Source organism: Thunnus maccoyii, chromosome 4 (assembly GCF_910596095.1).
Source record: "Thunnus maccoyii chromosome 4, fThuMac1.1, whole genome shotgun sequence".
Classification (NCBI taxonomy): Eukaryota; Metazoa; Chordata; class Actinopteri; order Scombriformes; family Scombridae; genus Thunnus; species Thunnus maccoyii.
In genome coordinates this window covers 27,090,372-27,118,041 of record NC_056536.1, presented here as the reverse complement: position 1 = coordinate 27,118,041, position 27,670 = coordinate 27,090,372, and the positions used below count along the sequence as shown (strand labels likewise).

General features: G+C 40.4%; 1 protein-coding gene across 1 annotated transcript; it reads right to left on the bottom strand.

The window, feature by feature from the left end:
• Nucleotides 1-1,395: 1,395 nt before the first annotated feature.
• Nucleotides 1,396-22,228, bottom strand: si:dkey-261h17.1. Its single transcript, XM_042410373.1, has 8 exons — nt 21,981-22,228; nt 11,111-11,179; nt 10,547-10,797; nt 10,212-10,289; nt 7,178-7,289; nt 5,123-5,175; nt 4,642-4,788; nt 1,396-3,294 (listed from the first exon to the last, which is right to left on the bottom strand). The coding sequence occupies exons 1-8, from the start codon at nt 22,048-22,050 to the stop codon at nt 3,106-3,108; spliced, it is 969 nt and encodes a 322-aa protein (XP_042266307.1). The 5' UTR covers nt 22,051-22,228; the 3' UTR covers nt 1,396-3,105.
• Between the last annotated feature and the right edge of the window lie 5,442 nt (nt 22,229-27,670).

Below are 27,670 nucleotides of genomic sequence, written 5' to 3'. Positions count from 1 at the left end.
TATTTTTTTACTTCATTCTAGTGATATTTGGAAATATAGGTTTTGTATGCACCCCTGAAATATCTTCCACAAAGCCCAGTACAATGGAGACGAATGGAATTTTGTTTGTGGTGCACAAAGCAATAAAAAAACATATTTTAAAAAAGGAAACAATGCCTGCTTTACTCTGGATAATCCACACACTGCACTGTCAACAGTTTTCATAGGGACTATTTCTTTGTTAGAAAATAGTTGCAATGAAAAATGTTCACAACCACGCCTCTGGATTATTGAGAGAAAGAGATGTTGCTGCTGAGTATTTTCAATTCTGTGAGAAGCATATATTAAAATCCATTTATCTTCATTGTACTGGGGCAGTGCCAGAGAAACTCAGCGGTGGCTATCTGAAAACCTGGGCAAATGAGACTATCTGCATGGCTAGATACAATAAGAAAATGTGGATTTTTTTTAATGTATTTTGATGAGCCAACCCTTTAAGTTTGACTGTATGGAGAACCGGAGGAATGAGTAAATGTAGAGCTGACAATTAAAAGAGAAATGAACTTAATACTCTCACACGGGTGGAGTCTGTTGGTTGTCCCTTAAGCTAAACACGTGCAAAATAAGATGATCTCAGCTCAGGATTCACCTCATAGAGTTTGAGGTCAGATAGGTTGCAAATGACAGGAATGTATGTCCAAGTATATACTATACATACATTAATGCTCATATCAACAGGGATTAATACCTTTCAAATTTGCACCGTGCAGCATTTGGTTCGTCTCATATGTATTTATGTCAATGGTATGTGCTTGTTGTGCTGGCTTTTACGGTTCTGGCAATTTGTGACAACAGGACTGTTTTACAGCACCGTTGAACGGCCTTGAGGGAATATTTGCCTTGTAGGGTGTGGAAGGGGACGGCGCAGGGTAGGAATTCACATGAGACTTGATGTTGTGATGAAAGACGGGTGTGAAAGGATGGGAAACAAACTAGTCACACTGTCACATACAGTGGATGGCGACAGAAAACAAATTAAATATACATATATGTATATATATATGAACATGATGATGGATAGTGAGTAAACCCACGGGCTGACATGGTGCTCGTGAACGTGTCCTGTGCCGTTTAGCAAAGACAGCTGGTGGATGTTTTCGCTGCCCCACCCAAACAGTGAAAGACAAAACTGTGTGAAGTGATGTCATTACTACTGCTTATGTAAACCAGCTGTGTGACTTTATGGGCTGTATGGGATTTAAATTCCAAGTGTGTTAGAGCACAGATGTATGTATGTGTTTGCATGTGTGTAAGTACATGTGCACAGTTTCTGTGGTTAAAAACATCATTACTCTTTCCACTCACTCTCATGATGGTTTTTTTTTTAATATAAAAATGACTCAGAAAACGTGACAATTCATAAAAAGTTATTTATTTTTCTTTTTTTTTTCATGTTAAATCCAATTTTACACTTCAGGGTGCTAGTAATATTAAACAGTCACATTGGAATGTTAGGAATGAAAAGATATAAAATGAACTGAAAGGAGAAATCAATGTAAGACATCCGTTTGTTTGTTTTTTTGTTACAGCTTGACAATAAAACACTGCAGCTTCCTGTTGTTTTTAATCTCAGGTATGTCAGTAAAAACTGACGTCCCCTGAATTTACAGGACAAACTAATCACAGATTTGAGCCACTAGATGCTTCTTTCTAACATAGCCCTTGAATATCTTCATGTTACATGACCTAGTTTAAGCATTGTAAAGATGCCACAAAGCACATATTTTAGCCCAACATAAGCTATGAAATGAAATTCTTTGGCACACAGAAGGACCATAACATAGGTGGGTACACAGAATAAAAACAAGACAAAAAAAGTCACCATACTATATACATGATCATTAGAATACTGATATAAAAAAGAGCATATACAGTATATTGAAAAGAAAATAACACTGACAAATGGATGGACAGTGCAGACAGTCAGAGGTTGTCCTTGCTTTGCGTCCGAGGCCTTTATGAGTTAGTTGGTCATACAGTCAGTCACATGATTTTCAGCAGCGGCTATGAAGCTACATCAAAGAGGCCTTTTGGCTTTGTGATTGATCTCACTTCGGCTTGCAGTGATAAAATTGGAGAATTCCTTGCAGCTCCCCCTCATCAGTGGGATTAAAACTTTAATTCTCATTCATCCTAACCATGGGAAGCAACTGCAACTGTGAGCCATCACTTTGTCAACTCATTTAACCAAATTGAACACTTTTCATGGCTAATGTCTCATGCACATTCAGACACATCACTCACTCACATGCTAATACCACTCATCAAATCAAATATGCATACATACAGTAAGCAAGAGAAGCTTAGATGCATGTATGGATATATACAGTCCATGCACAGTACAGGTACAAGTATACGTTTTACACACACATGCAGGATCTGAAAGCAGCACACACATACACATTCGCACACCTACACAATCGATAACTCAATCACACAAACAAAATCAGAGCCCAAAGGTTTTCCTCTCTGAGAATTTTGTAAACAGATTTCAAGGCAGTGTGATTTGTTTCCTCTCTGTCTGTCATGGCTTTACAATAAACTAAGGAACAATTTCATTTATGTGCTCTTGCTATATTTTCTAGTGGAGGCTTTGGTCGGAGCTTTAAAGCTGATGAGTGTGATGGGTGTTGACAGCACATGGCTGTGATTCCAGGGACTGCAGTCATCATGGGAGCCAGTGCTGATAATGCAAAAATACACCCTCTTCCAACCCACCCACTGCCCATCTCCTGTCTCTCACCTCCAGCCTGGGTGCCATCAACAACCCAGGGACTGAGCCTTCGTCATCATCATTCATCATTCACCGTCAACATCGTCATCATCAGACTAGTTTTTCCTGATTTTTGTTGAGGCACATAGCCAAAGAAACAGAGGGGGCAATGGGACTATATCAACAGGAGTGTAGGAGATTCTTCTAGTCCCTGATGTCCACTTTGCTGTGGACACTGGTTGAGAAGGAGTGGATTCAAAAAGAGAGGTGAGTTTGCATAGGCATGTGTGTGTGTATGTGGATGGGTGTGTTTGTGGGGTTATTGTCATGGGCTGCAGTTATTTGTGACTGTTTCACAGCTCGGTGTCTGCTGTCTTGGTGGTGGAGTGGCCGTTGGTGGGAGGAGGCTCAGTCTTGGCTGCTTCGGGGGACTCTCCATTTACACTGGGTTTCTCCTGGGTTTCTTGAGGGGGGTTGAGGGGGGCCACGGACACAAGAGTGTTCCCCTGATTTTCCTGATCTACTGGATAAGTTTCCTCTGCCTGCAAATGCAGCACAAATGCACAATACGTTATGGAAAGACTAGAGAGAGAATTTACTTATTGCATGTAGGCCAACTGAACCAGCAGTGAAGTTTTTGTCCCCTATTTTTCTTTTGTATATTTACATGTTGTCATTTGGCAGATGCTTTTATCCACAGCAAGCTGTGGAACAAATTGTCAAATAGCTGCCTGAAGGGTTTTTTTTTCTTTTGTTTAAAAAAAAAAACTTCAAGTAAGAAACAACTGGAGGTTGCCATTCAAGTACATGTGAAATACCATAAACAACAAGAAAGTAGTGCAACAATCAACAAAGTGCTAAAAAGTTAAGGGGCTCAAGTGCTGAGGTGTTCATAAATGTAAATGTAAAGCAAAAAATGTCAGAAAGGTTGTTGATGGTATAAATGTGTACATTGGACACATGTATTAAAGTCTCCATCACTAACATAGCAGCCATTTTTTTCCCCATACATTGATTCGGTATATTAAAAAGAAGAACAGCCTCACTGTGCTGCTGTGTTATATGGTTCCTCAGATTAAATATCTTGAGTGAGTTAAAAATGAAGCAGTATATCTCATAATCAGACACAGTTCTGTCATGCATATAAACACTCATATGTACAAAGATGCATCCACTATTCCCCAAACCCTTTCGCTATTACTTATAAACACATCCTCTTATGTGGTCTCTATCATGTGACATTGCAAGTGGTTCATAGAAACAGCTGTGTCTGGCTAGCAGATGAAACAGTGAACTCTGCAGATGAATAAGGCAGCAGAGAGCAGGGCGTGGGTCTTTGGATGATGCACACTCTCTCTGCGTATTCTCTCTGATAGTTGGCCAACAACATTTCCTAATTAAAACGCTGGCGGCAATTTGTGGCAAATGAAGGAAATAGTGCGGTTTTGATTTTAGATGTAGTAAAACATGAACCTTGCCTGAGAAAATCTACACACGGCGTTACTGAATGCATAACGAGAGATGTGATCGCAGACACTCATAAACACATGGTGAAGAAATTTTGATATATAATGATAAAATACACCTAGATATCATATGTAAGGTCACTTAGACCAGTGTTAAAAATTAAATAATGGAATAATTTCAGGTGATCAAGTTAGAACAGTTGGGAACATGATCATACTAAGTATTATGCAATATCTGCATTGGACAAGGTAAAATGTATGCAATGATTTTCAATTCATGGGCTGTGTGTTGAATGATGTACATCTCCTGTAGAGCCAGTGCTGACATGTGAACCACTGTGAGTTAATGAGGTCCACAGTGGCAACGGACTGTATATTCTACATTCATTCTTCAGATAAAATGTAAAAAAAAAAATTGCTCACCAGCCTCGCCCCCTTGGTGTCAGACCTGCGTTGGCATTTGAAGTAACCTATAGTAATTGCAGCTGCAGCGAGCAGACCAGTGACCAGTATTCCCACAAATACAGAAGAATTTGGTGATGTTGGGACATCAGTCTTTGTCACACCCAGCTGCAAACAAGTTAAGGAGATAAAGTTATGATCAAAAGAAGTATACATGTTAATTTATAGTATTTGAAACCATACAAAAACAGTATTCTTGGGATAATTAAGTAAGAAAGAAAAGAGAATCCTGGGTAAAGTTATCTCAGTCATTCATGAAGTAGGCAGCCAAGTCAAGATTGTTTTGTCTTGACTTGACTTGAAATAAAGAAGAACTAGAGTTCTATCATGTCCCAGGTTTAAACAAAGAGTTCACTTCAGTTGCAGATCTTGCAGTGGTTATTCATGGTTATTTTACCACATTTTACCATATTCAGGCTTGTTGCATCCAGTGCTCTCTTACCTTGTCTTTCAAATGTTCACTGCGGAGCACCTCAGCCACAGAATCCAACTTAGCTGCAAGGGCAATACGTTTTAAAAATATGTCAGTAATCAATTGATTGAACATTATGGGTACATTCCAAGTCTCTTATTTGATCTTTCCTCACTCCTTGAACCGGAAATCGTTCTGGTCCGCCATCACGAAGTCTCTTATTTCTGCTATGAGGAGCGAGGAGCGAAGATACACGAAAGCAGCCTTCCTGAAGTCTTTTACAGGCCGACATGCCACCTTATTGGATATCATTTATTGATTGGACGCTGCAGCTGATCGGACTGATCTGATACATCACAACATCACTGAGTGGAAACAGATTCCAGATTACACTCAAGTGCACCACTCCCTATATTTTATTTATTTTCTGATTCACCATCAAACAACTCCCTTCATTTATTAGAAAGATTTTTCTTTTCATAATTTGTTATTTCCCCCATTAACTTTTATTATGGATAAAATTAAAGTAAGGGAGAGTCTGTCTTTCAGCGAGAAACACTTTTTAAACACATTTATATTTTACATAATTTATCGTCATTTCCATTCAGTCACATATGAGGCTGAAAATTCCTGAGCGTCAGGTTTACTGTGAATTACATCATTTCCTTTTCCCTGAAGCATTTAGGCTAATAAATAATTTCCGGTGTTCAAGAGACACCGTGGTCATATTCTGGGTCATTAAATAATGAATTTGCAACAAGTGAAACCAATCCAGAAGTGCCTAAAACCTGCATTCTCTCCAATGGCCATCAGGGGTCAACTCCACTGGCTCCAAAAATAAGTCTGTTTGTATAGAAGTCTATGAGAAAATGACCCAATTTCTCACTTGATTTCTTACCTCAGTAAACACTTTTGTAATGAGTTTATGGTCTCAATCGCTAGTTTCAAGTCTTCTTCAATACAGTATGATGTTCAGTTTGTAAATTATGGTCGTATTTAATTTAAATTTGACGATAAAGCAGGGTATGCTTTAGGGCGTGGCTACCTTGAGATTGACAAGTCGCTATCACGACGTTGGTTAGGGACCCCAGATTCACAGTATACAGGCATAGCTATCACTATTTCAGTGTGTTTTCAGTTCATGAAAGTTAATTGTAACATTTTGATTGGCTAAAAAGTCTTGTTCAGTGTTTGGGTGTACTAAAAGACCCTCTAAGGAGCGAAAATTATCATTAGCATTAACATTATCACAGTTATTAATTGACTGTAAATGCACCGTGCTAACCAAGCTAGCAGTTTACGTTAGGGTCAGCTCCACCCTCTCGTCCAGATATGGTTACTTTCATCACTTCTGGCTCCAAAAATCCAAAATGGCGAAAGTCAAAATGCCAAACTGGAGGTTTCAAAACGCGAGTCCATAAACCAATGGGTGACATTACGGTGGCTACGTCCATTATTTTATTCAATCTATGATTCACAATCAGAATATCAATAAATACAGACGCAAATAATCAATCGATAATATAAACGCACTCTGCCGGTAGAAATGGTTCATGTATCCCTGAGCAGGACACAGGAGGATAAATACAGAATGCAGATTTTTTGTCATGTGCACGTGTTTGTTAAACAGGTAACAGGCTACAGAGAGAAAACACTGCTGCTCTGGCAGTGATAACTGTGCACCTTTATTAGTGTCAGGACAGTGCACATGTGTGCAGACACAAAATCAAAAGTCGCTACAGCTGTTAAAACCAACTGACAGCTGATCCAGCTGTGATCAGCTGCTGCCATCGTTAGAAAATGGACATCACTTCACATGACGCGTCAGAGGAAAGGACGTCTCATTTCTCTAAAGACATACTTCCTCCTTTCCTCTCTCCTCGCTTTCCTTCTCCATTCATCCTCGGTGGGAGGAACTAATACTAAGACGCAAGGAAAAGTGAGGGAAATGTGCGTGCAATTTAAGAGACGTGGGATGTACCCGATACAACAAGCATGTGTTATAATCTTATGTATCACATATGAATGAAACAGTGCATGTGCAAGTTATTATACAGAAGGCTGATGTATGTCATATATACCCACCTTCCTTGCTGGACACCAGTACTGTGTTGCCGTCCTGGAAGATCTCTAGATGACAGTTTTCCTCTTGGCACCAGGGTGCGGCGTTTTCTTGAATAATGCGTTTAGTGTCCTCCTATAAGAAAGGATTTGGATGTCACATTTAAAGTTAGAGTACATGCTTACTGTGTATGAATTAACAATAGCTATCTTAATAAACTCAAAGGAATAATGCAGACTTTAAACCTAATCTAAACATATTTGTACAGCACATTTCATGAATTATGCTCCTCAAAGTGCATCACATATTACAATAACATTAAGAAAAAGTTAAGCCAAATAATAAAATGAACAAGAGCTGAAACAATTCATCGATCAGTAGATTGACAGAAAATTCATTTTTTTTACATAAATGCCAAACTTTCTCTGGTTCCAGCTTTTCACATGTGGAGATTGTTTGATTTTCTTCATCTTTTGTTATATTATGAATATCGTTGGGTTTTGGACTGTTGTTTAAAGACGTCACCTTGGGCTTTAGAAAATTGTCATGGGCATTTTTAACAGATATCATTTAATCCAGAAGATATTGTGCAGATTAGTTGATAATGAAAATAATCTTTAGTTGCATGTAGAGTTGGGACAATTTAGTGAATAATGGAAAATTAATTGCCAATAACTTCTTAAATTTGAGGATTTCCTGCTTTGCTCTTTTTTATGTCGACATAAAATGTATGTAAATAGAATATCTTTAGGGTTTAGACTGTTGGTTGGACAGTACAGTAAGAAGCAATTTGAACACATCACTTTGACCTCTGGGAACTATTTTCTGACATTTTATTGACTAAACCATTAATTAAATGAAAATATTTAGATTCACTGATAATAGAAATAACTGTTGAAGCTCTAAAATGAACAAAGGTAAATAAATATTCAACAATGTATAAAAAGTTAATGAAGTAAATCAGTAAAAAAAAAAGCAGATTATTCTTTGAAATTCAAAATGTATTAGATACGTAAAGATGGTTTAATTAGATTCATTACATATTTAATAATCCAGGTATTATTGAAAGTAAATAAAAATGTTGTACTGATAGAACAATCATTAACATCCTTCTCATACCGAGTAATTTTCATAATGTAAATTCTACGGAAAATAATATTAATAATAATAATATTAAATTAAATTATTCCCTGATTGGGGCAACTCAGAACTTGCAAAAGCCTGAACTAATTTCACATTTTCAGTGTACAGTATGCAGAGTAGAGCCATTTTATCTATTCAAGTTGATCACTGGGGCTAATAGCCAAATGTGTGTTCTCGAATTTTCCCCGCTGACCATCAGTGTACGTCGGCCTTTGTGTGTGTAATGGAAACAAAATGTAGTTGGATGGAAAACTCGCTGACCACACCTTTTTTCCCACCTTATCCCTGAACTATGATATCAGCTCATTGCACAACTTTAGGCTTTGGGACTTTTAGAACACTCTTCATTTTCTGTAATGTGATCCAAACATCTCTCAGTGTTCCCAGAAGACCACTATGAGCAAACCCTGAATCTTCAGTTAGTTGGGAGTGGACCCACAGCTGGATTCTGCTGTAACACCCAGATCTTTGAGGCAGGGAGGAAGAAACTTAGGAGGGCTGAACCCTCCATGACGCAAAATCACTTCCATGGAATCTTTTCTCTTTATCTATCTGTCTGTCACTTATGACGCATCACATTATGCTCAGGAATCCACCACATTTCTGTTTTTCTTTGACCTCATATGCCCTCCAGCATCCGTGGCTGGAGTTTAAAAACTCAAAAGTTGAATTTGCTACTGAAATAACATGAGAAAGAGAACAAAGTGCGGGTTTTTATTATTAAATATTAGACACTATCTTTTACAGTGACTGATGATTTAGGGATTTACAGAGGCATGAATAAGACCTTTCTTGTTTTCCACCACTTCAGAGCATTGTTGCTTGATTAAATTTGTTCTATTGATATTCTGTAAGTTTTTCATTTATCAAGGTCTTTCATGCCATTCACTCATTGCCTGAAGGGAATGACCATGTTTTTTCTGTTTTGTTTTTCTTTTTTTTCTTTTTTTTTGCGATGTGCTCTTTGAACAAATCATCAGCTGGCTAATACTTCTGGCACTTCAGCCCATGTTCAGTTTCAGGTTGAGTTGGACAGATGACTTCTGCAGATGGTCCTGGCTCTGTGGATGTTACAGTAATGACCCAAATAGAGGCTAACCGAAGTATGTGGACTGGGATCTGACCTGCTGCTGCGGCTCCGTGCACCTGGACTGATATACAATGTAACAGTCAGCAGTCAGCTCATTTTTAACATCACAGGTTTCTTCTGCTTTGTGCATCATTTCATTAGGAATTACAGTGAAAGGGAATAATATGATTAAACATGTGATATTTTCTAGAGTTTGGGGTATTATAGATGTCTCACCCTTTCCTGTTGTGACCAAACTTGAAATACGCCTCTATGTGTAATGACTGCTATCTCTTATATATAAAAAAAAAGAGAAATAAAAAAGAAATTAAGCCGCACCCTTGCAATTCATCCTTTTGCCTTAAGGACCCCAGACCAAGAGAAGAAAGATCAGCCCCACTATTAATTTGTCTCGTGCCAGGAACACAGTCTCAAGATTTACAACGTCTGAGGAATGTCTGAGAAAAGATCTGCCTTTATCAGGGCTATATTTCCAACTGTAGCTCTTTAAAACACATTAATCTTCTTCCTCTGCGTGAAGTAAGCCACTTCCTCTGGAGCCAAGGTGTAGGGGGCCAGATAAAGGTCTTGGTAAAAGGGAACGTGTCTTCAGAACACCAGAAGGTAACCTGTTCTCTCCTCTCGTTTCAGTGTGGTTTTAAATGTTGCATGCCAGAATCTCAGTTGCTGTTCCATACTGCCTGTGGTTGGCAGGGAGCAAGAGACGGCTGAATGAATATAGATCGTGGTAGGATGTAGCCTTGGTGGTGGCAGATTAATGTCTTATGAGAATATTCTAGTTTTACAGTCGTACTGCAACAGAGAGGAAAACATGTTGTACTCACACAGTTAGCTGTTGTCACAACAGCCTTGACAGCGTTACTTTCTTGGATGCTCTCCTTGTCAACACACTTCACTTCCGGCTGTGGAGACAAAAAGTCAGACGGACAAATGAGGTGAAGAGAAGACAGCACACTTTGCACATATACAGGTAGTTATACCCCTCATCCATCAGTCATCCTTTGCGAACACATCATCCTTCAAATCAAAAGTGGCAAAACTAACATGTCTATTTGTCTTAGTCTTTGCGTTTGTGTGATTTTATGCTGATGGCAATACCAACTCCAAATGTTGAAAAGTTGAGCAGCAGCATCTGAACATGGTATAAGCAGGTACTCACCACCACATTTTTAAGAACAACTTTGGCCTCAGCGGTTGTAGCATCCTTATTGCCTCCAGCACTGGGGGCAACAGTGGTTCCTGAGATGCCTCCATCTGTAACTGCAGTGTTTGCATCGGTCACTGATGGGTTATCTCCAGGAACAACAGACGCAGCAGGCTGGTCAACAGCAGGATCAGCAGGAGCGGAACTTGCATCTGGGGCAACGGCGGTGCCTGGAGCTGCAACGGCGTCCGTAGCAGATGGGGGCGCTAAGAGCACAATCCAAAGACAATGCTGTTACACACAGGCATATATATTGGGTGTGTCAAGGTTTGTCCAACATGCCAAAACATAAAAACAAACTGAATGTGTCATTCATCATGTCAGTATGGCAAGATTACCTCTATTAGCAGTGGATATAGAGTGATATTATAAAAGAAATTTAAAATTGCATCTCAAATCCCATTTAAACCGCCAGGAACCCAGCACTAATCCCAAATCCAAGTGAGAGTTATTTTTTTTCATTCAATCTATGTCCATACAGTTTCATTCTGCAATTTGTGTGTTTATCAAGGCGCTTACCAGTATTGGGGTCTACAGGTGTGTCAGTTGCTGTGGCATCTGTCGCTGACTCTTGACACATCACCTCATCTGCAAGGTTAGAGAGAGCAAGCAAGACAGAGAGAAAGAGAGAGAGGGAGAACAATTTTAACACTCAGCTTCATCTCATAAATTACTTCTTGTTGACGCCTGTGTAAATTAGTCTCTGCTCTGCGTGTCACATATCTTGCAGTGAATACAATGGGAGAGCATTTGAAATTCTGTTGATGATTAAATATGGGGGGAAAAAATATTTAAAAATGAAATAATAAATCCCATGCCATTGTTTTATGTTAAAAAAAAGAAGGTATCAAGGGATGAATTTGCAAGCACACACTCTTTGGAATTAATTTTTGTGTGAATGAGGTCAGGGCAGAGGGTTGGTTTGAACAGCTTGGCCTGGTGAACCAAACCTCATGTGCCAAAGCCAAAGATGCCAAACCAATTTGGCATGTGTTCTCAAGGGCTCTGACTAATTAATAGCTGCATATGGCCTAATTCTCTCTTTCTGTAGGCAGTCAAAAGGTCATGGTCTCCTGACTATCCATCCATCCTTTGGGAGAGAGATCATGTGTCTGTAATAATATTGGGATTAAATTGGGTGGTGCTTTCTCATATAGGTAGGTTTAAAAAAAAAAAAAAGCAGGAAAGCATATCCCAAGTTCATGTGAGTTTTTTGAGCTAAATGGATGGATAGCTTGCCTTGGTTGAATCAACTTTAAGGCCAGTGTCAGATATCCTTACCCCAATAACCTTAACAATGTATTCATATATAGAGACAGATAACTGCAATCTCTCTTTTGAACTCACTGTTGACCAGGCCAACTGTATGTTTTTTTTATTAGACTGCCCTGTGCAATTAGATAGCAAGCATTTGAGACTTGTGTTGTTTTATTACACCCACACATAGACACAGAGAGCTCTTTCTTGTACAGCTCAGCCCATCACCCCTGCCCCATGAGGAAACCATGAAAGATAACTGAATTAGCATCAGTGTGTGTTCAGGGATAACATTGCCTATTAAAAGCCATAAAAAGAGAAAACTAAACTTTGCAAGTATAACTCAACTAGAAGGCTAACAAGGGCTTTTAGCATTGTAACTCAATTAATCCTGCGCCATCATTTCTCTCCTCCACATGGAAGGAAACCAGTGTAATGTGTGAACAGTTTAACGTCTAACCAAAACTATGCTTCAGTCAGAGGAAAAATGTGTTTTGGTGCACCACTACCATTATTTAGTTAAGCACCAGATACATTTATATAAATGAGATGGATTTAGATGTTTAGTGTGTGTTTGCGGTCCTATAAACATGACCGACTTTAACAAACTTAGGGAGAAGTTCAGAGCTCTTTGTAGGAATGTCAGCAACTAAAACAAAAAGTACAGTAGCGTTACATCATTTCTTCCCTTGAATAACAGCTGGCAAGTGGTGGCCATGATAGTATGTGTCCAGTACTGCAGACCAGGCTCTGTATAAAATGGTCTCCTGCGGTGCATTTTATCTCGACACTGGCGTCAACTGGCTGAACATTGTCCAGAGCTGGTCATATGCTGCATTTTAACTGGTGTAAGTGGGCATAAATCCTAATGTTTAAGTGTGCTATTAGGGCCTTTGGCTAATTGCCTTCGGCTTGAGCTGGTATGTTTATTAGTGCAATAATGTGGGACAAAAATGTTTAGCCTCCACACCACAGAATTAACCTATAGGGCCTCAGTGTATGCCTCATAGGTACTGTATAAAGATTTTCTTAGCACAAGGAGTAGGACGATAGAATATTTCAAAGTATTTCAGTTAAATATTATATGTTGAATGACATAAGCATGATTATTTATGTTTAGAAGCTTTTACCTCCCCAGTTTCTGACAAAATATCAATCATTGCATTCACCATAATAGGTTCTCTTGCCTTCTAAACACAAATTATATGCACAGATTCTGCACACAAAATCAGATATATAGCACATTGCACATGCATAACCATACACATGGATAAACTCATATGCATACACCAGTCTACTCACTGACTGTAGTGTCACATGTATCACATGCTTAAACTCCAGGCACTATATTTCAGACATTCATCCACAGTAACACTTCACCACAGTGGACACAGACACCTCAAACAGCTGTGTGAGAAATCTCACTGTGTTTCCAGCCAGGTTCCTCAGCATCAACACACAGCCTCTGGACTTCCAGTCTCAACACAAACACACAGAAACATACATAACACTCCCACTCCATATAAACAGAAACTTGGCTTTTCTCCAGAGTTTTTGATGGGCTCAGAGAGTAAGGCCAAGTCTGCAGACTACATAACCTCTTGGTTCAAGTAAATCCCGCTCTTCACTACTCTCTTCATTACTGGGCTACATCAACTGTATTTCCTGCCCTGGCTGTCCTCCTTCAAGCTTTCAGCCTGGGTGTTCCAGTCTTTGACGTGGTATGTGGTGTGTAGCTATGCCAGATGTAAAGAACTAAATCATAGGTTAAATAGAGGATACCGTATGGCCCCGGGATGATGAGTGACAGTTCAAATCCTGCATATTTTTTGCCTGTGTTTGGACAAATCAACAGCAATTATAAAGGCAGTACAAAGGCAGATACTTCCAACTGTAAATGACAAATTTGGTGGACGTTTCAAATGATTTGCAGCACCCTTTCTGTTCACATAGTTAGCTTATGTAGCCCCTGATAAAATAAGTGCTTTGGTCTATGAAAATCTTCCAGACCACAACAGTTATTGTTGACATGCTGCAGGAATGTGTCGCAGCATGTGCTTCACTTTATACAACAAGTGAATGTAAGCAACTTTTTAAGTCAGTTACACCATAAACAGATCACTTATCAGGTCCATTAATAAAGCAGTCCTAATCCCTTGGAAGATTGTCAGGAATTTCACATCTGACTGCAATTGATCATGTATGGAAAAGTGGATTAAGGAAGGTCATTAGTGACTTGACAAACCTGTATTGCACATCATCACTCACTGCTTGAATTCCAGGATAAAATATGCATTTTTTCACTGAAAATAAATCACATTACAAGGCTGATATTGACGCAAACACATAAAAAGTTCTGTAGGACTGCGCCCTGCTTGGACTGATGCACACAATGAAGGACAGTGATGAGATTATAACAGATGTGAAGGTTCCAAGGTTTAGCTCTTTGTCAGGTGGTGAATCATAGATTTTCAAGGCATCCAGACAACTGTGGACTCAGGAGAGAAGGGAGGAGAGAGATGAAGAGGTGGAGGGGGAGCCTGTATCTTATCATCCATTTACATACTGAAGTTGTTACGAAAGCCAGATCCTACATTTTTACATTTGCTTCTGTTTCCTTCCAGACAACCTTCTTTCTTTCAACACCTTCTCCTCACTGGAGAAAAGCCTTGCAACTCTTATACACTTATACACAAACACACCCACACAAGTTCACGATCACTCACAGCTGCATAAGTGTACGTAAGAGTACATAACTTTCTCTGGAGGAAGTAAATACTGATACTATCATGGTAAGAAAATGGGAAAACACACACTTATTTTCATCATTTTTATTTGCTACGTGCGAGATCCGTTACTTTAACTGTTGATGTGTGTTGATAGTAGCGTGCGGGGTGCACACATCTTGACTTCAGCATCCGGCTGTTGACTCTAATGCTCAACGGTCGCTTTCCTTCCTCTGTCTGTTAAAGCTTATGGAGAACTATTGTATTTTTAGTGGTGGCCATAGATCATAAGAACAGAACTTGTGATGCAGTGTTGCATGTTCCTAGATGAGCTCATTGTTCCTTGTTCCCCATGACTGACAGAACCAATGGCCAGAGCTACAAAAATAAGACCCATAGTGCGTCATGTGCCTGTTAACAGGATTTTAAATGCCAGATTTTAGCACCTCTTTTTGACTTTGTGTCATTTAATGATGTAGTTTAAGAATATGTGAGCTGACACATGCTGCAAGAGTGGATAACTACAGACAATACTCTGCTTGCCTTTGTCAGTCTCCTCTATGTCAGTTACAAGCAGCTGCAGCACCAACAGTTTTTATGTGTGTATATTTTGATTACAGCTATCTGGTCCCATACTCAGTCACTTACCACATCCCTGCCTCACTCACTCATCTGTCATGGCCTTTCCCCATTCACTCAATAAAGTCTAGCTGCCATTGTGATTGCCTTATTTTAACCCTCCTGCTGTTCCAGCGCTTGGATTTAGGGTGGGGAGGAGTGAGGAAATTGCAGTAAAAACAAACATTGTCACACCTGATTAAACGGGTGCAGTCTGAAAGTTTGAGCAGGGGACACCGGCCCTTTGCATATGGTATTCGAGGACGAGGCCTGCTTCCTATCTGAGGAGCCAGCGAAGGAGGCCTGAAGAGGGGAAAGAGTGGTGCAGCTGCAGTAAGTCCCCTTAGGGAACTCTTTCCCCTCCCTACATATCATGTCAGAGAGCTGTGAAATCTGTGACATCATGCTCAAGAGGGAAGCGTCAGCTCTAAATCTTGGGACTTACATTTGACCTCCACCCAGACAATAGAGACAACACCTTGGCTGTCAGTATGTGCCACGCCCGCGTTACTTGTCCTGTGTCCTCTGCTTCCAGATGTCCACAGAAGACCCTACTGTCTCCCCTCAATCCTCCCTCTTCATTCTCTATTTGGAGAAATGTCACATCAGCTTAGTTTCCACATACCCTTCTGGCACTAAATGTTCCGGTTGGCTGGACTTGGTGGCCAAATGTGACAGCAAATAATTGATCTATTAATCTATCCATTTTTTAAATTTTATAGTTATGTCTATAAAATGTCTGTCTAGAACCCAAAGGGATTCAATTAACAATGAAACAAATAAAACAGTGAAACGCATCAAATCATCACATTTGAGAAGTTGCCGATCATTGAATGTTTGGCATTTTTGCATCATAAATGACTTTAAAAGATTATCCAAAGTATTGTTTATTGTTGTTTTCTCTCAGTCAGCAGGTCGATTAATCAACTGATTGTTAAAGCACTAGAGGAGACATGATCCTATGTCTGCCTGTAGTCTGCTTATAGGAAAGAATACAAGTTCTTGCAACCATAGGGACACTATCCTCCAGGTAATCTTGCAACCTCATAGCATTCCTTAAATATTGCATTATCCAACTTCTGGGACTGTGTGAAAAAATAAAAAGACATATGCTATTGCTATAGAATATACCCAGTGTGTCCATAGAAACACCAGATACAGTCCATTTTACTATTACTTGCTACTCCACCGACTATCTAGAGGAAAAAAAAAAACACTACTCAGATCCCCGAATGTGAGAACTATTTTTGTTTCTGCACAGACGGGTGGCAAAAGTTGACTTTTCCGCCCGGTCCACACCCCTGCTGTTTTTAAACCAAACATAAGATAGTTTTAGACGAAAAAAAAATTAAAGGAATTAACAACAGGTTATGGAATGTTATCCATGCACATCCTATAGGACAGGATGCGGCTGTGACAGCACACGGCATGCAGCGACCTCTTCAACCTGCAGAGTTAAACACGCTGGAGGCTACAGATAACCGGCACCACCTCAGGCAGACACACACACACACCACACTAACTGTTATCTTTGGGATACAGCACAGGGATTGATAATTTTACTCTAACTTAAATTTTTCTTTCTCCGTCATGTATATTGGTGCAGTGCTGATAAAAACCAAATGCTGAGAAAACCCTGGAGAAGGATTAAAGCAAAGAATGTAAAGGTAACATTATGATTGATAGCAGCTACAGATCATTGTTTTTAATCAACCGCTAATTTACTCATTAAAATAGTTTCAGCAGGGCAGTGAAACTTAAAACCTGTGTTTCCAAAACAGTCCATCCATTTTGTTAGTGGATGAGAAACTGGAAACACCAGCTGCTTGGAGAGGCTGTAGCAGCTAGCTGCTCTCCTCTCTGTGTCAGAACCAGCACTGGGCTGCAACAGCAGATGTCCATGGACTGGTTCCAGCTGCTGTTTTTACATGAGATTGTGTGGGGAGAGGTTGTAAAAAGATATCGAAACCTATAGCCCTAAACAATCTGGCTTTGATATGATTATTGCTAAGGAGCCAAAGTGGGAGAGGAAGATTGAGAAATAATAGCGATAATCTGATAGCCTTCCAGATATGGCTAAACTCTGCAGTTTTCTATTGCAAAAGAAAAAAAATGGGTTCCTTACAAACACATACTGTCCATACATACACAGACACATACAATACATATGTGAACGCCGTATCCACACTCAAAACCTTCAAGAATAGTAAAAGGGCATGATGTTGTGTTTTCAATTAGTATACAGCATGGCCTCAACAACATGCCTTTTAGTGAGCATTAATTACCAGGAGCAATTATTCTGGCAGTCAAAAGGTCTCAGCCAAGGCTCATTAAGTGCATTTATTCCCCAGGGTAAACAGTATATCCCTCCATAAAGATAGCCCTGCCTAGTTATCCGACGTACAATGCTATACACACTCGTTGCATTCCACAGGAATTTGTAGTAATATCCCCATAACTTTGCATCAATCAGTGTGAGGAGAATCACTAAGCTATTGCTGAAGTTTTAGTTTCGAGCCACAGTGAAAAGAAGAAGAGGAGGCTGCGTCCAAGTTCTTATTTTGGATTCACACTATAATCTTGGGGCTGCTCATTAGCTGAACATAGGGGAGATTTTGATCTGAGCAGTGATATCTGGAGTTTCTCTGCCTTGGTGCTGCTTGTCCCGCCAAATTTTCTGGGCTGAAAATGAAGGAGAAACAGGAGGAGAGGACTTTTTTTTTTTTTTTCTCCGTTATGCTGGTAAAACCCAACAGCTGTAAAATTGCAGCAGGGTGCCAGGGGAACAAGGAACAATAAGCTCACCAGAACAGCAGTAATTGGAAAAGGAAGATTTGAATGCAAGCACGGCGTCTGCTACCCATTAAGATTGTTTCACTAGGTAAATATTGTTGCTAGACGATCTATTTCTCCACGTCAACTCCTTTTCCTGGATGATCATTTAGTTTGTGGCGACAGTGGTTTTATTTTCTTATCATTAATATGTTTTCTTTGGATTACAGCTGCCTTCAAATGAAGATAATTCAGGGAGAGAAAACATCTTTTTAAAAGTCCTCCCCTTGTTATGGTGATTATACTGATGAAGGCTGGCAGGTGAGGTAACAGAATGAACACTGATGACAGGCGGTGTTTGTCCGAATATTTTAATGATTTCAGCCCAACCAGGCTCTCTCGCTTCAAGGAATTACTATAGCAAAGTTGGCAGTTTGACAGAACGCAGGCTCCAGGTTTAATTACGTCGCAAGCTCACGTGGCTCCTCAGTCATAACTTTGGGCCCAAGTGGACACACACACCCTCGCCTGACATAAGACCACTATCTGCCAAGGTTTATATAAAAGACCCACGCCCTCCAGCAGATGACGTGAATCAAACTTCACCATCACAAGTTGGGAATGAAGGAATGCTGGTCAATAGCTGAAGGCCATGAGAAACAAAGTGGCAATATTCTGCCCATGTTTACGTTGGCAGGGCGAAGCTGCTGTCTGAGAAACAAGGTTTTTTATATTTGTGTGCAGGGAGATATTGATGCTGATGTCTACTCTCTGTAAAGCTCGTGCCTCCTCTTCTTTTGTACTCAGTCAGCCTTAACGGTTTATGCCATCTTGAATGACTTGTATCAGTGAAGGCCACTTAAGTGTGCGCTATACAAAAGAAATAATGAGCTGTGGCAGGAATGGCTTTGCGCATGTGCATACAGGAACACATGCAGACCAAATTTGGAATCTCGCAACCACAAGCGAATATCTTGGTTTAATTTGGTGTATTCTAACAACAACTGTCACAGCTCATTCTGCTCTGCCCGAGGCCCTGACTTAGCAACAGAAACAGTCACTGTAGATGACAAGCTGAAATGAGCTAGACAAGATGTTCCCCCCCCCCCCTCCCATCTCCAGAGCCGATTTAAAGCTTGGGTTTTCCCCCCAAAATCTTGAGAGTGAAAGAAAGCTTATAACATACTCCAAGAGGCGATGAATGACATCATCCAACATTGCAGTCCATGCCCATTTCAGTGCTACATATTTGTAAGCCTGCATAAATGCTGAATGACAGCCATGGGAAGTGGGAGCATAAACTAAATCTGTGTTTGCCAGAGAGTCAGGGTGATTGGCTTGCTTATGTGTGACAAGGATGTTTGCTCTGATAAACACAGTCAAACACATTCTCCAATCAAGTGCATCAAAGTGCTTATCCTGTTTCTCCTGCATCCTTCCACTCAATCTCTGTCTTGTTTGCCTGACTGAGTGTTGCTATCCTACAAATCTAAACTGAGACGATCATCAACAGTAAATGTTATTAACTGAACTGCAGATAAGCACATCTGGAATTAACTGCTCTTTTCAGTGAATTTAACTGTGCCAGTACAACATATACTCCACCCAGCTAATGTAAGGATGCCACATTATTTTAGCCTAGTGTTTGATGAAGTACTTTTTTTTCCTCCATAAGCAACATTACATGCTATCTGACTCTGTATTCCAGTTGCCAGATGAGTGAGTCCAAGGCCTTTGTGGAATGAGTTTGCTGGTTTCCATGGTTTCCAGATATCAGAGAGAGAGAGAGAGAGAGAGAGAGAGAGAGAGAAAGTGAGAGTTTAATGGTCAGGATCTTCAATTGTTTGGGTAAATATTACGAAGCATGTTTTTATATCCGCCCTTGGATCAGCTGCCTCGCCCATTTGCCCTTGTGGGGCTAATGACATCACTGCTACCAAATCTGATGTGGCATTGATTAAACCTCCTGATCCACAGCAATTCCAGAAAAAAGACACAAGACAGGAGCCGTGCAGTGGAACGCCTCTGGATTTACCAGGATATTTGACAAAGAGTCTTTTTTATGTAGATCAATAGACAGTAGACAGCCATAATGGATCATGGACCATTAAAATTGTCTGTGTCTTTGAAAGAATATTGACGTCATTGGGGCCAGACCTCTGACCCATAAACCACTGCAGCCATATTCCTATATTGTGAAAAAGTGTCAAAGAGGAGACAGTTTGTCTCTTGTGACTTGATCAGCAAAATGGTACAAATGGTACAAAGTTGATGAATCATTTCATATATTTAAGTGAGAGATTTTACATTTTTGTTTTTTTAGAGCCATATGTGACCATGCCTCTCTGCAAAATTCACACTGCAATGCCAGTTGGACACAAGTGTCAACAATGTAGCAGGTGTGTGTGATTGTAAGACTACTGTTGGATGTGGTAAAGAATAGAGAACGGGTCACCAGACCTCAGACAACACCCGTGTAATATTCTTAAAGTAGAAATCAGAAGCTGTCCGCTAAATCTTAAAACAGAGATGAGAGGCTTGTGCTACTGTAAGATCCTACTCAGTTAATCAGGAGTTCAATCAACAGTTAATGAAGACCACTTCTGTATTGTTTGTGCACAATTAAAACATGAAATCTCAATGGAACTCAGATACCACAGATAAACTGTGCCTGATGGGCAATATGCAAATAAGGCAAAAGGCAAGATGGGCATGGTTGAAATCATAATTAGGAATAGCAAAAAAAAATGTAATTATAGAGATAACAGGCTAGCTCTTTTTCACGCAACAACAGTAATAAACAAAAAATACATTGATGTTGATTATTAGTTGTCTCTTAAAATGTTGTCCGTGTATCATGGCTTTAATTTCTCAGTGGGGTGTGCTCAGAATTATTAGATTTCCATGTAAATCTAATTACCATCTGTTAAGCTGCTGATGCAGGCGGTATGTGGTTTGCCTCTTTAGTGTGCAAACTGCAAACATGTTCCGCCATCTCATGATGTTTTCCCTTTTAAAGTAAACCCTTAGTTATTTTTATCAGCCTGGAATACTCCTCCTAGTCTTCCCAAGGTCACTCAAAACATTTACTGTTCCTGCGTCCATAGACGAGGCCCATAACTGCTCTGCAGAAGTCGTTACGCTGGGCTGAACTTCAACTAGTCCTCCTTTACAACCAGTGAGGCAGCAGCACCATCCAAGCCATACATCACCCTGCAATTAGCATCAGCCCTCAGACTGATTTGGAGTGGACTGACCATTGAGTCCACACACATCCACATGATCCTACACACACACACACACACACACACACACACACACACACACTTAATGTTCACAGATTTGGAGGGAACACAGTTTAGGGAACTATTTCTGCTCTCTGTTGAATTCACATGTATTGTGTGGTCACTTAGTTATATGTAGCAAACATGCAGCATGCACATGAAATATCTTTATAACTCACTGGACTCACAGTCAGGCATATGGCATCAGGCAACAGAAACAACAAAATTGATCCTATTTTTAAAATCAAACTCATCTATATTTTGATTCTGTTTTGTGTGTATGGTTTTGATACTTTTAAACACATTCAAACACGTATTAGCTCCACCCAGAGGCACTGCAGGATGTAAAGCATAATTACTCTCAACTGCAACTTTCCACTACTGAGCAGACCCTTTGTGTCTGCAGCCGCCCCACTGCAAACCATGCCTCTTTTGCGTCTGTGTGCAACCTCATGGTAGAACCCATCAAAGCAAACCCTCCAACTAGTGTGTACAAAGCTACTGTTTATGTACATACACATGAAGCATGAAGTAAATTTTGCCCACTATTATGTCAGAGACTTTTGGAAACAAAAACACAGGGAAAAAAAAAAAAAGAAGCAAAAAATGAATTGAATTCCACACACAGCGTAAGACTGTGTGATAGATAACCACATGGGGAGAGAATGAATTAGAGAGTAAAACAAACTTTCAAAAGAAGATACTATAATCAATAACTATGAGAGTACTCACTGCTGAGCAATAGAGCGCAGAGCAACAGGACTCCAGCCATCCCATTCATTCTCCACATGGACCCAGCCATCCTCTCTGGTCAGATTCAGCGCAGCCGGTGGAAGTGTGTTCCTGAAGGAGTTAGTGTGTGTGTAAAAAGTGTGGTAAGTGATGGTGAGTGTGTGAAGGCTAGGGGAGTTGGGAGTTTCCTGTGAGGTCTGAGTGAGCGGGACAGACAAGCAGGATAAAGCCTGGCTTGTGTTCTGTTGCTCTTTATATGGCCCCACTCCTTTGGCCTCTCTCTCTCTCTCTCTCTCTCTCTCTCTCTCTCTCCCTCTCTCTCTCTGCTCTTTCCACACCCCTTTTCTAACTGCCTGCTGTTAACCCGTTTCCCTTGATGCAACCGTCCCTGCTTCCACCCTTCTGTATGTGTGTACATGTACCACATTCACCACATGCACCAGAGAGATAGAGTGACACGGGTAAAACTTGGCATGCAGGTGAGCTTTATCTCGGTTGCAGCTGTAGATCATGTTGAAAAAGTTGACACTCTTTTGTAGACGTTTGCACAGCTTGTGTGCTAGTGATGTAACTGTTTCTGCAGTGTGGGGATTGTGGGTGAACTTTTGGAAAGTGTCAGGTGATGTTCAAGCTTTGGCTTGACTTGAAAGGATTTGTAAAAATCCTTTTTTTTTTTTTTTTTTTTTAAAGATGCACATGGTAAACAGTAAGCACTCCTCCTGCCTCCTACATGTTGTGTAGATGGCTGAGAGGTCTGTAAAAGCACATGGCATCACACACAATGCTCGGCCTCGATTTTTGTGTGTCCCTGGACAGATGACTAACAGCCTATAGTGAGTCATCCATTGAACCGCACAAGCACACATGCACCCTTACACGTACTGAACACGCCTTTTGTCAAATGTTGAAATACACACGCACCGACATCACAGACAACAAACATACATGCGATTTTGTAATTACACCACATCAGCAGAAAGTGACAGATGTGTGGTGTGTTGTAGGAGTGTGATAGTGATTGTTTACATCCACACAGAGATGTGCTGTTCCAGACATTCATGCGGGCCACATCTGGAAGCACTGCAGTCTCACCACTGGGTTTTTGAGGACTGCCTGGAGACTTGCCTGTCAAACAGTGCAACCATATGAAGCTGAATGGAGCCAAGCTCAGGCTGGTGTCTGGGAATGATGGGCACTGATGCTTGTCACCTTGTATGTTTGAGACCAGATATTTTTTTAAAGTTTGTTATGGGCCTCTTGAAATTACATTCAGGAAACTGTAGGTTTAAATACTAAAAGTGTAAATACTTTGAAAGTTTGAAAGCAACATTAAAGTAGTCCAGCTTTTTTGAATATGCCTCGCTGAGAGTCTGTTCATCCACACAGTGATTCAAAACTACTTTTTTTATATGCCGGGATTAGTGAATCTATTTTTACAGGAAAAACATAAAGTTCTAAAACAAAAACAAACTAAAAAATATCAATGTATAATATTAATTTGACATCATAGACAAAAAACACCCTTTTTTTGTTAAAAATGCCAGCTTAGGCTGTATCGTTTTATTTTCCTACAAAAGAATACAATCTTCTAATGAATCTACCGTCTGGCTCCAGCTACTGATTGAGTCCTTTACTTATCTTCGACCCCTCCCTATGAACTTAGACACTGGTCCAATATTCATTTAACTATCCTGTGGTCATTAGGCGTTGCAGGAATTACGTAACCAAGCTTCCTCAGCGGTCTTGCCAAAATCAGTATCAATCTTGTCCTTTGCCAGCAGCTGTCTTACGATGACATCACTGATGACTTTACTTCTAAGAAATCTGGAAGTGAAAGATGGACTTATTGTTTATTCACTAACTTGGACCACGCCATTTGTGTATAGTTTAAATAGTTTATTTGATCAGCAAGATGGTTCAGGAAGGAATAAGATGAGGGGCGATGGATGTTAGGGTCGAGGGGAGGCGATGGACGCCGGATGTGGGTCGCCGTCATGGATGGATAGTGACCAGTTGGAGTTGAGGCTGGAGCATCTAGGAAACCGGGGATGGAGACTCAGGGTGGGGGTCTTGATGAGCAATTTTTGCTTCATCATCCCCTGGTGGTTCCACAGAAAGGCCCCGGGACGGCTTGAGTTCGTAACCCAGGACCTTCTTGCTGTGAGGCTACAGTGCTGCACTGAGCCACCGTGTCGCCCACTGACAGGAGAGAGGAGAATGGGTTTTTTTTTTGGGGGGGTGGGGTTTGAGAGAACTGTGACGAACAGGAGAGGTGGAGGCTAGGCGTGCTTATATATGCGCGCAGGTATGTGGCCGGGAGGCACAGGTGATTTGGGTTAACGAGGCGCAGGTGTTGTGAATTGGTGAGAAGGAGCGGGGCGTGGTCTTGTTCCTGAACTTAGTTATTATAATAACTTCATTTAAAGAAAGATTACAAATGTGAAAACTATGTTAAGTATGATTTGCCTAAAAGTAAGAGACCACTCTGTGCACAGATAAGATGTGGTATATTATCTCCAATTGATGACCCCAGTAAGGCGTCTACCCATACCCCCACTCAAGGAGTGATTGCCGATTACAACACGGAATTGTGAAACCAAGACCTATGAGCTCAACCACTATTTATTGAAACTGGAAGATACAGAGGCGTGATTGATAGATGAAAGAATCTGTGAATATTGTGAGCTGAATGAGGTAGAGAACAAAATTCATTTCATTCTACATTGTCCTTTATACCATGATTCATGAAAAATATTGTGTAAGAAAGTTACAGATTTAGATTTAATAGGAAGTGAGAATGGAGCTTTGATTGAATACTTTTTGATAATGTTTTTTGCATACTCTGAATATGTTTCTAAAGCATAGGAAAGGGAGAGAAAAATAACCTCTTTATTCTATATGGATTGCAGACTATTTCTCTATGAACTAGATCAAGTATACAACGTTTGACATTAATGGATTAATATGTAGATTTTGTTTTGTTTGGATTTGTATGTTGTGTTTTGTGCTTATGGGGCCGTGATTGTATATTTGTTGTGTTTCCATTGTTGGATATCTACTGGAGTGTCATTTGTGGGCGGTTTATGTTTCTGTGTATGTTTGGATGATGTTGATGTATTGTACTGTTAGAAAATGGGTTTACACGCCGTAATGTTTGGTTTGTTGTTAATTAATGTGTCTGAATAATTCCATGAGGGATGGGTCATGTCAATGGCCAAATAAAACCATTAGCACACCACTAGCAGGCATAAATATGAGGGTAATGTTGGTTACATCAAGAGCTTATATTTTCGCTAAAATGCATGAATTTGAGATCACTGCAAGAGTTGTAACTGTTCTCAGTAACAGTCTTGGTGGTGGCGTTTCCCTCTTCCGTCTCTGCTTGGAGTGTTTACCTTCTTTATTCTGTATCCTTCTTCTGTTTTGTGGCAAGTCAGAATCTCATATACCAAATACTGACAGAATGTTTCTCAGACAGCTGTAAAACCTGAAAATAATTGTGAGGGATTTTTTTTTTTTATAGACATACCTTTTATTAATTTGCATATATTTTGCTTTTGATGTATTCTTTATTTTGAGCTTAAGGACTCAGTCTTGTGTAAATGTGAAGAAGCTGATGAGAAATTTATGATATTATGCCATCAAGTTGAAATCATCTGGTACAGCACAGATGGTGTGTGCTACAATACTTTTTAAAAAAACTCTGTTTGTTAAGATAAAAAATCTTAACAAACACTCCTGGTAGTTCAGAGTCTTCCCTGCTTTCCTCTTCATTATTGAGGTGTGGATCAGGAATGTGAGTGCAGAGCGACTCTACACAACACAGGCATCAGTGATGATTTGACCAATGGAGTGAAGGAAACGAAGACAAATCCTCCCTCTCTGTCTGATGATGCTCTTCTTTCTCTATGAAGTCAGATGGGCTCCTCTCCGCCCTCATCATCCTGTTGACCGACCCATCTATCGTCACTCCTGCATCCAATTCCTCTTCTGTTTCCTGCTATTCTCCCTGCACATGATGCGTTGTAACAGCCAGGAATGCTCACTGCCCTGCCCTGTGTGTCCAGAAGTGTGCAGACAGACCCAGGGATGACCCCCAAACTCTTGAAAGAAGAACATGGAAACGTATTTATATTCACCCTTAACCCGGTGGCTTGTGTTATCTTGGCGTCCTGCCTTCCACGTCCGTTACATAAGGCCGTGTGAAACGGGACAGACCTGATCAAATGTTTCCGCACCATAATGGCTGGACAGCACGAGAATCTAGTTTCTCACCAAGGGAGCTGTGTGGAAAGAGCAACAGGAAGACTTCACGAAGGCAGCGATACTTAGTGTATGTAGTGTAACAGAACAGCCAGACCTCTGTCAGAATACCCTGGAGGGTTGATCAATGTGCAAAGCATATCCCGAATTCTCAGGTTTGGAAGCTGAATTGTGGGAACAATGAATGAAGGTATACTTGGTAAAGAGGAAATCTAATAGTTCTGGGATCATGTAGAGCATTCCAGACCAGGCAAGTAAGTAAAGAACTTCTAATTCACCTACAAAACATAAAAAGAAAGAAAACAACCTGCCTGACATTACACCATAACATCATCTCGACACAAGTGTCGAGTCCTGTTGAGGAAAACAGACAGCCAGAGGAGACAGAAGCAAACAGGAAATAGGCTATAACTGAGGCCTCAACCTCTTTTGTTATTACATCATGTTCTGGAAAACTCAAAGAATGTTTCGGTGTAAACACAATTTTCACACAAAATACTGTTGAATATGTGTTGCAGGAACAATAAACTGGATATTCGATACACAGTCCTGATAATCTTGCAGAGTTCCCTCTCTTATCCGTTTAGCTCTGCTACAGTATGCATGACCTGCTTGTTTTATTGATTGAGAGGTCTGCGTTGTACTTTCCAAAACACAAAGTGAAATGCCAAAATCCTCCCTTTCCTTCTCCTCCCACCTTCAACTCTACTCCATTCTCTCTATCGCCTTGATCCCATACAGATGTTCTTCTTTAGCACTCCCCTCTGGAGGGAGCCTACTCCTATTGTTCATAAAAATCAGTCCCATGGTCCCCACCGACCCAGCCCAATTCACAAAGTGCGCACATACTGTGTGCAACAGTTTCATGAGCAGACAATTATGCATACTCAGCCTTGGACACATGTGATCAGAGACATAACACAAGACGGAGAAGTTAGTCAACATAGCAACAATTGCAACACAGTTTGGAAAAATCACAAAATCACAAAACCTGATGTCTTCTCAGTGAGTGCTTCACATACACACACACACAAATCCCCTCTCTCCCTCTCTACTTTTTCTGTCTCTCCACAACCTCCTTTTGAGTCTCTTCTTTGTCCCCAGCTTCCTCATGTCCTTCCTCATGTTTTTTTTTTTGAAAAGGGCAAACTCTACAGGCCTGTAACTAGCCCTAATTGGCTCTGATTGGGTGGCTCGGTAGACATCTTGAAGTGATTTACGTTCAAGGTTGAGAGGGTAGTGAAGGTTGGGAGTGCTTTGGGTCTCAGTCTTCTCAATCATAACCCCCCCCCCAGGAGTTTTAAACCCCTGATCCAGATTTTCTTTGAGTGTATCTATTATGGATATATGCATATCGATGCAGAAGAAAGCACTTGCAGAGAATGAGAGCAAAGTATTTAGTACTTCAAAAGACATCTCACAACTCA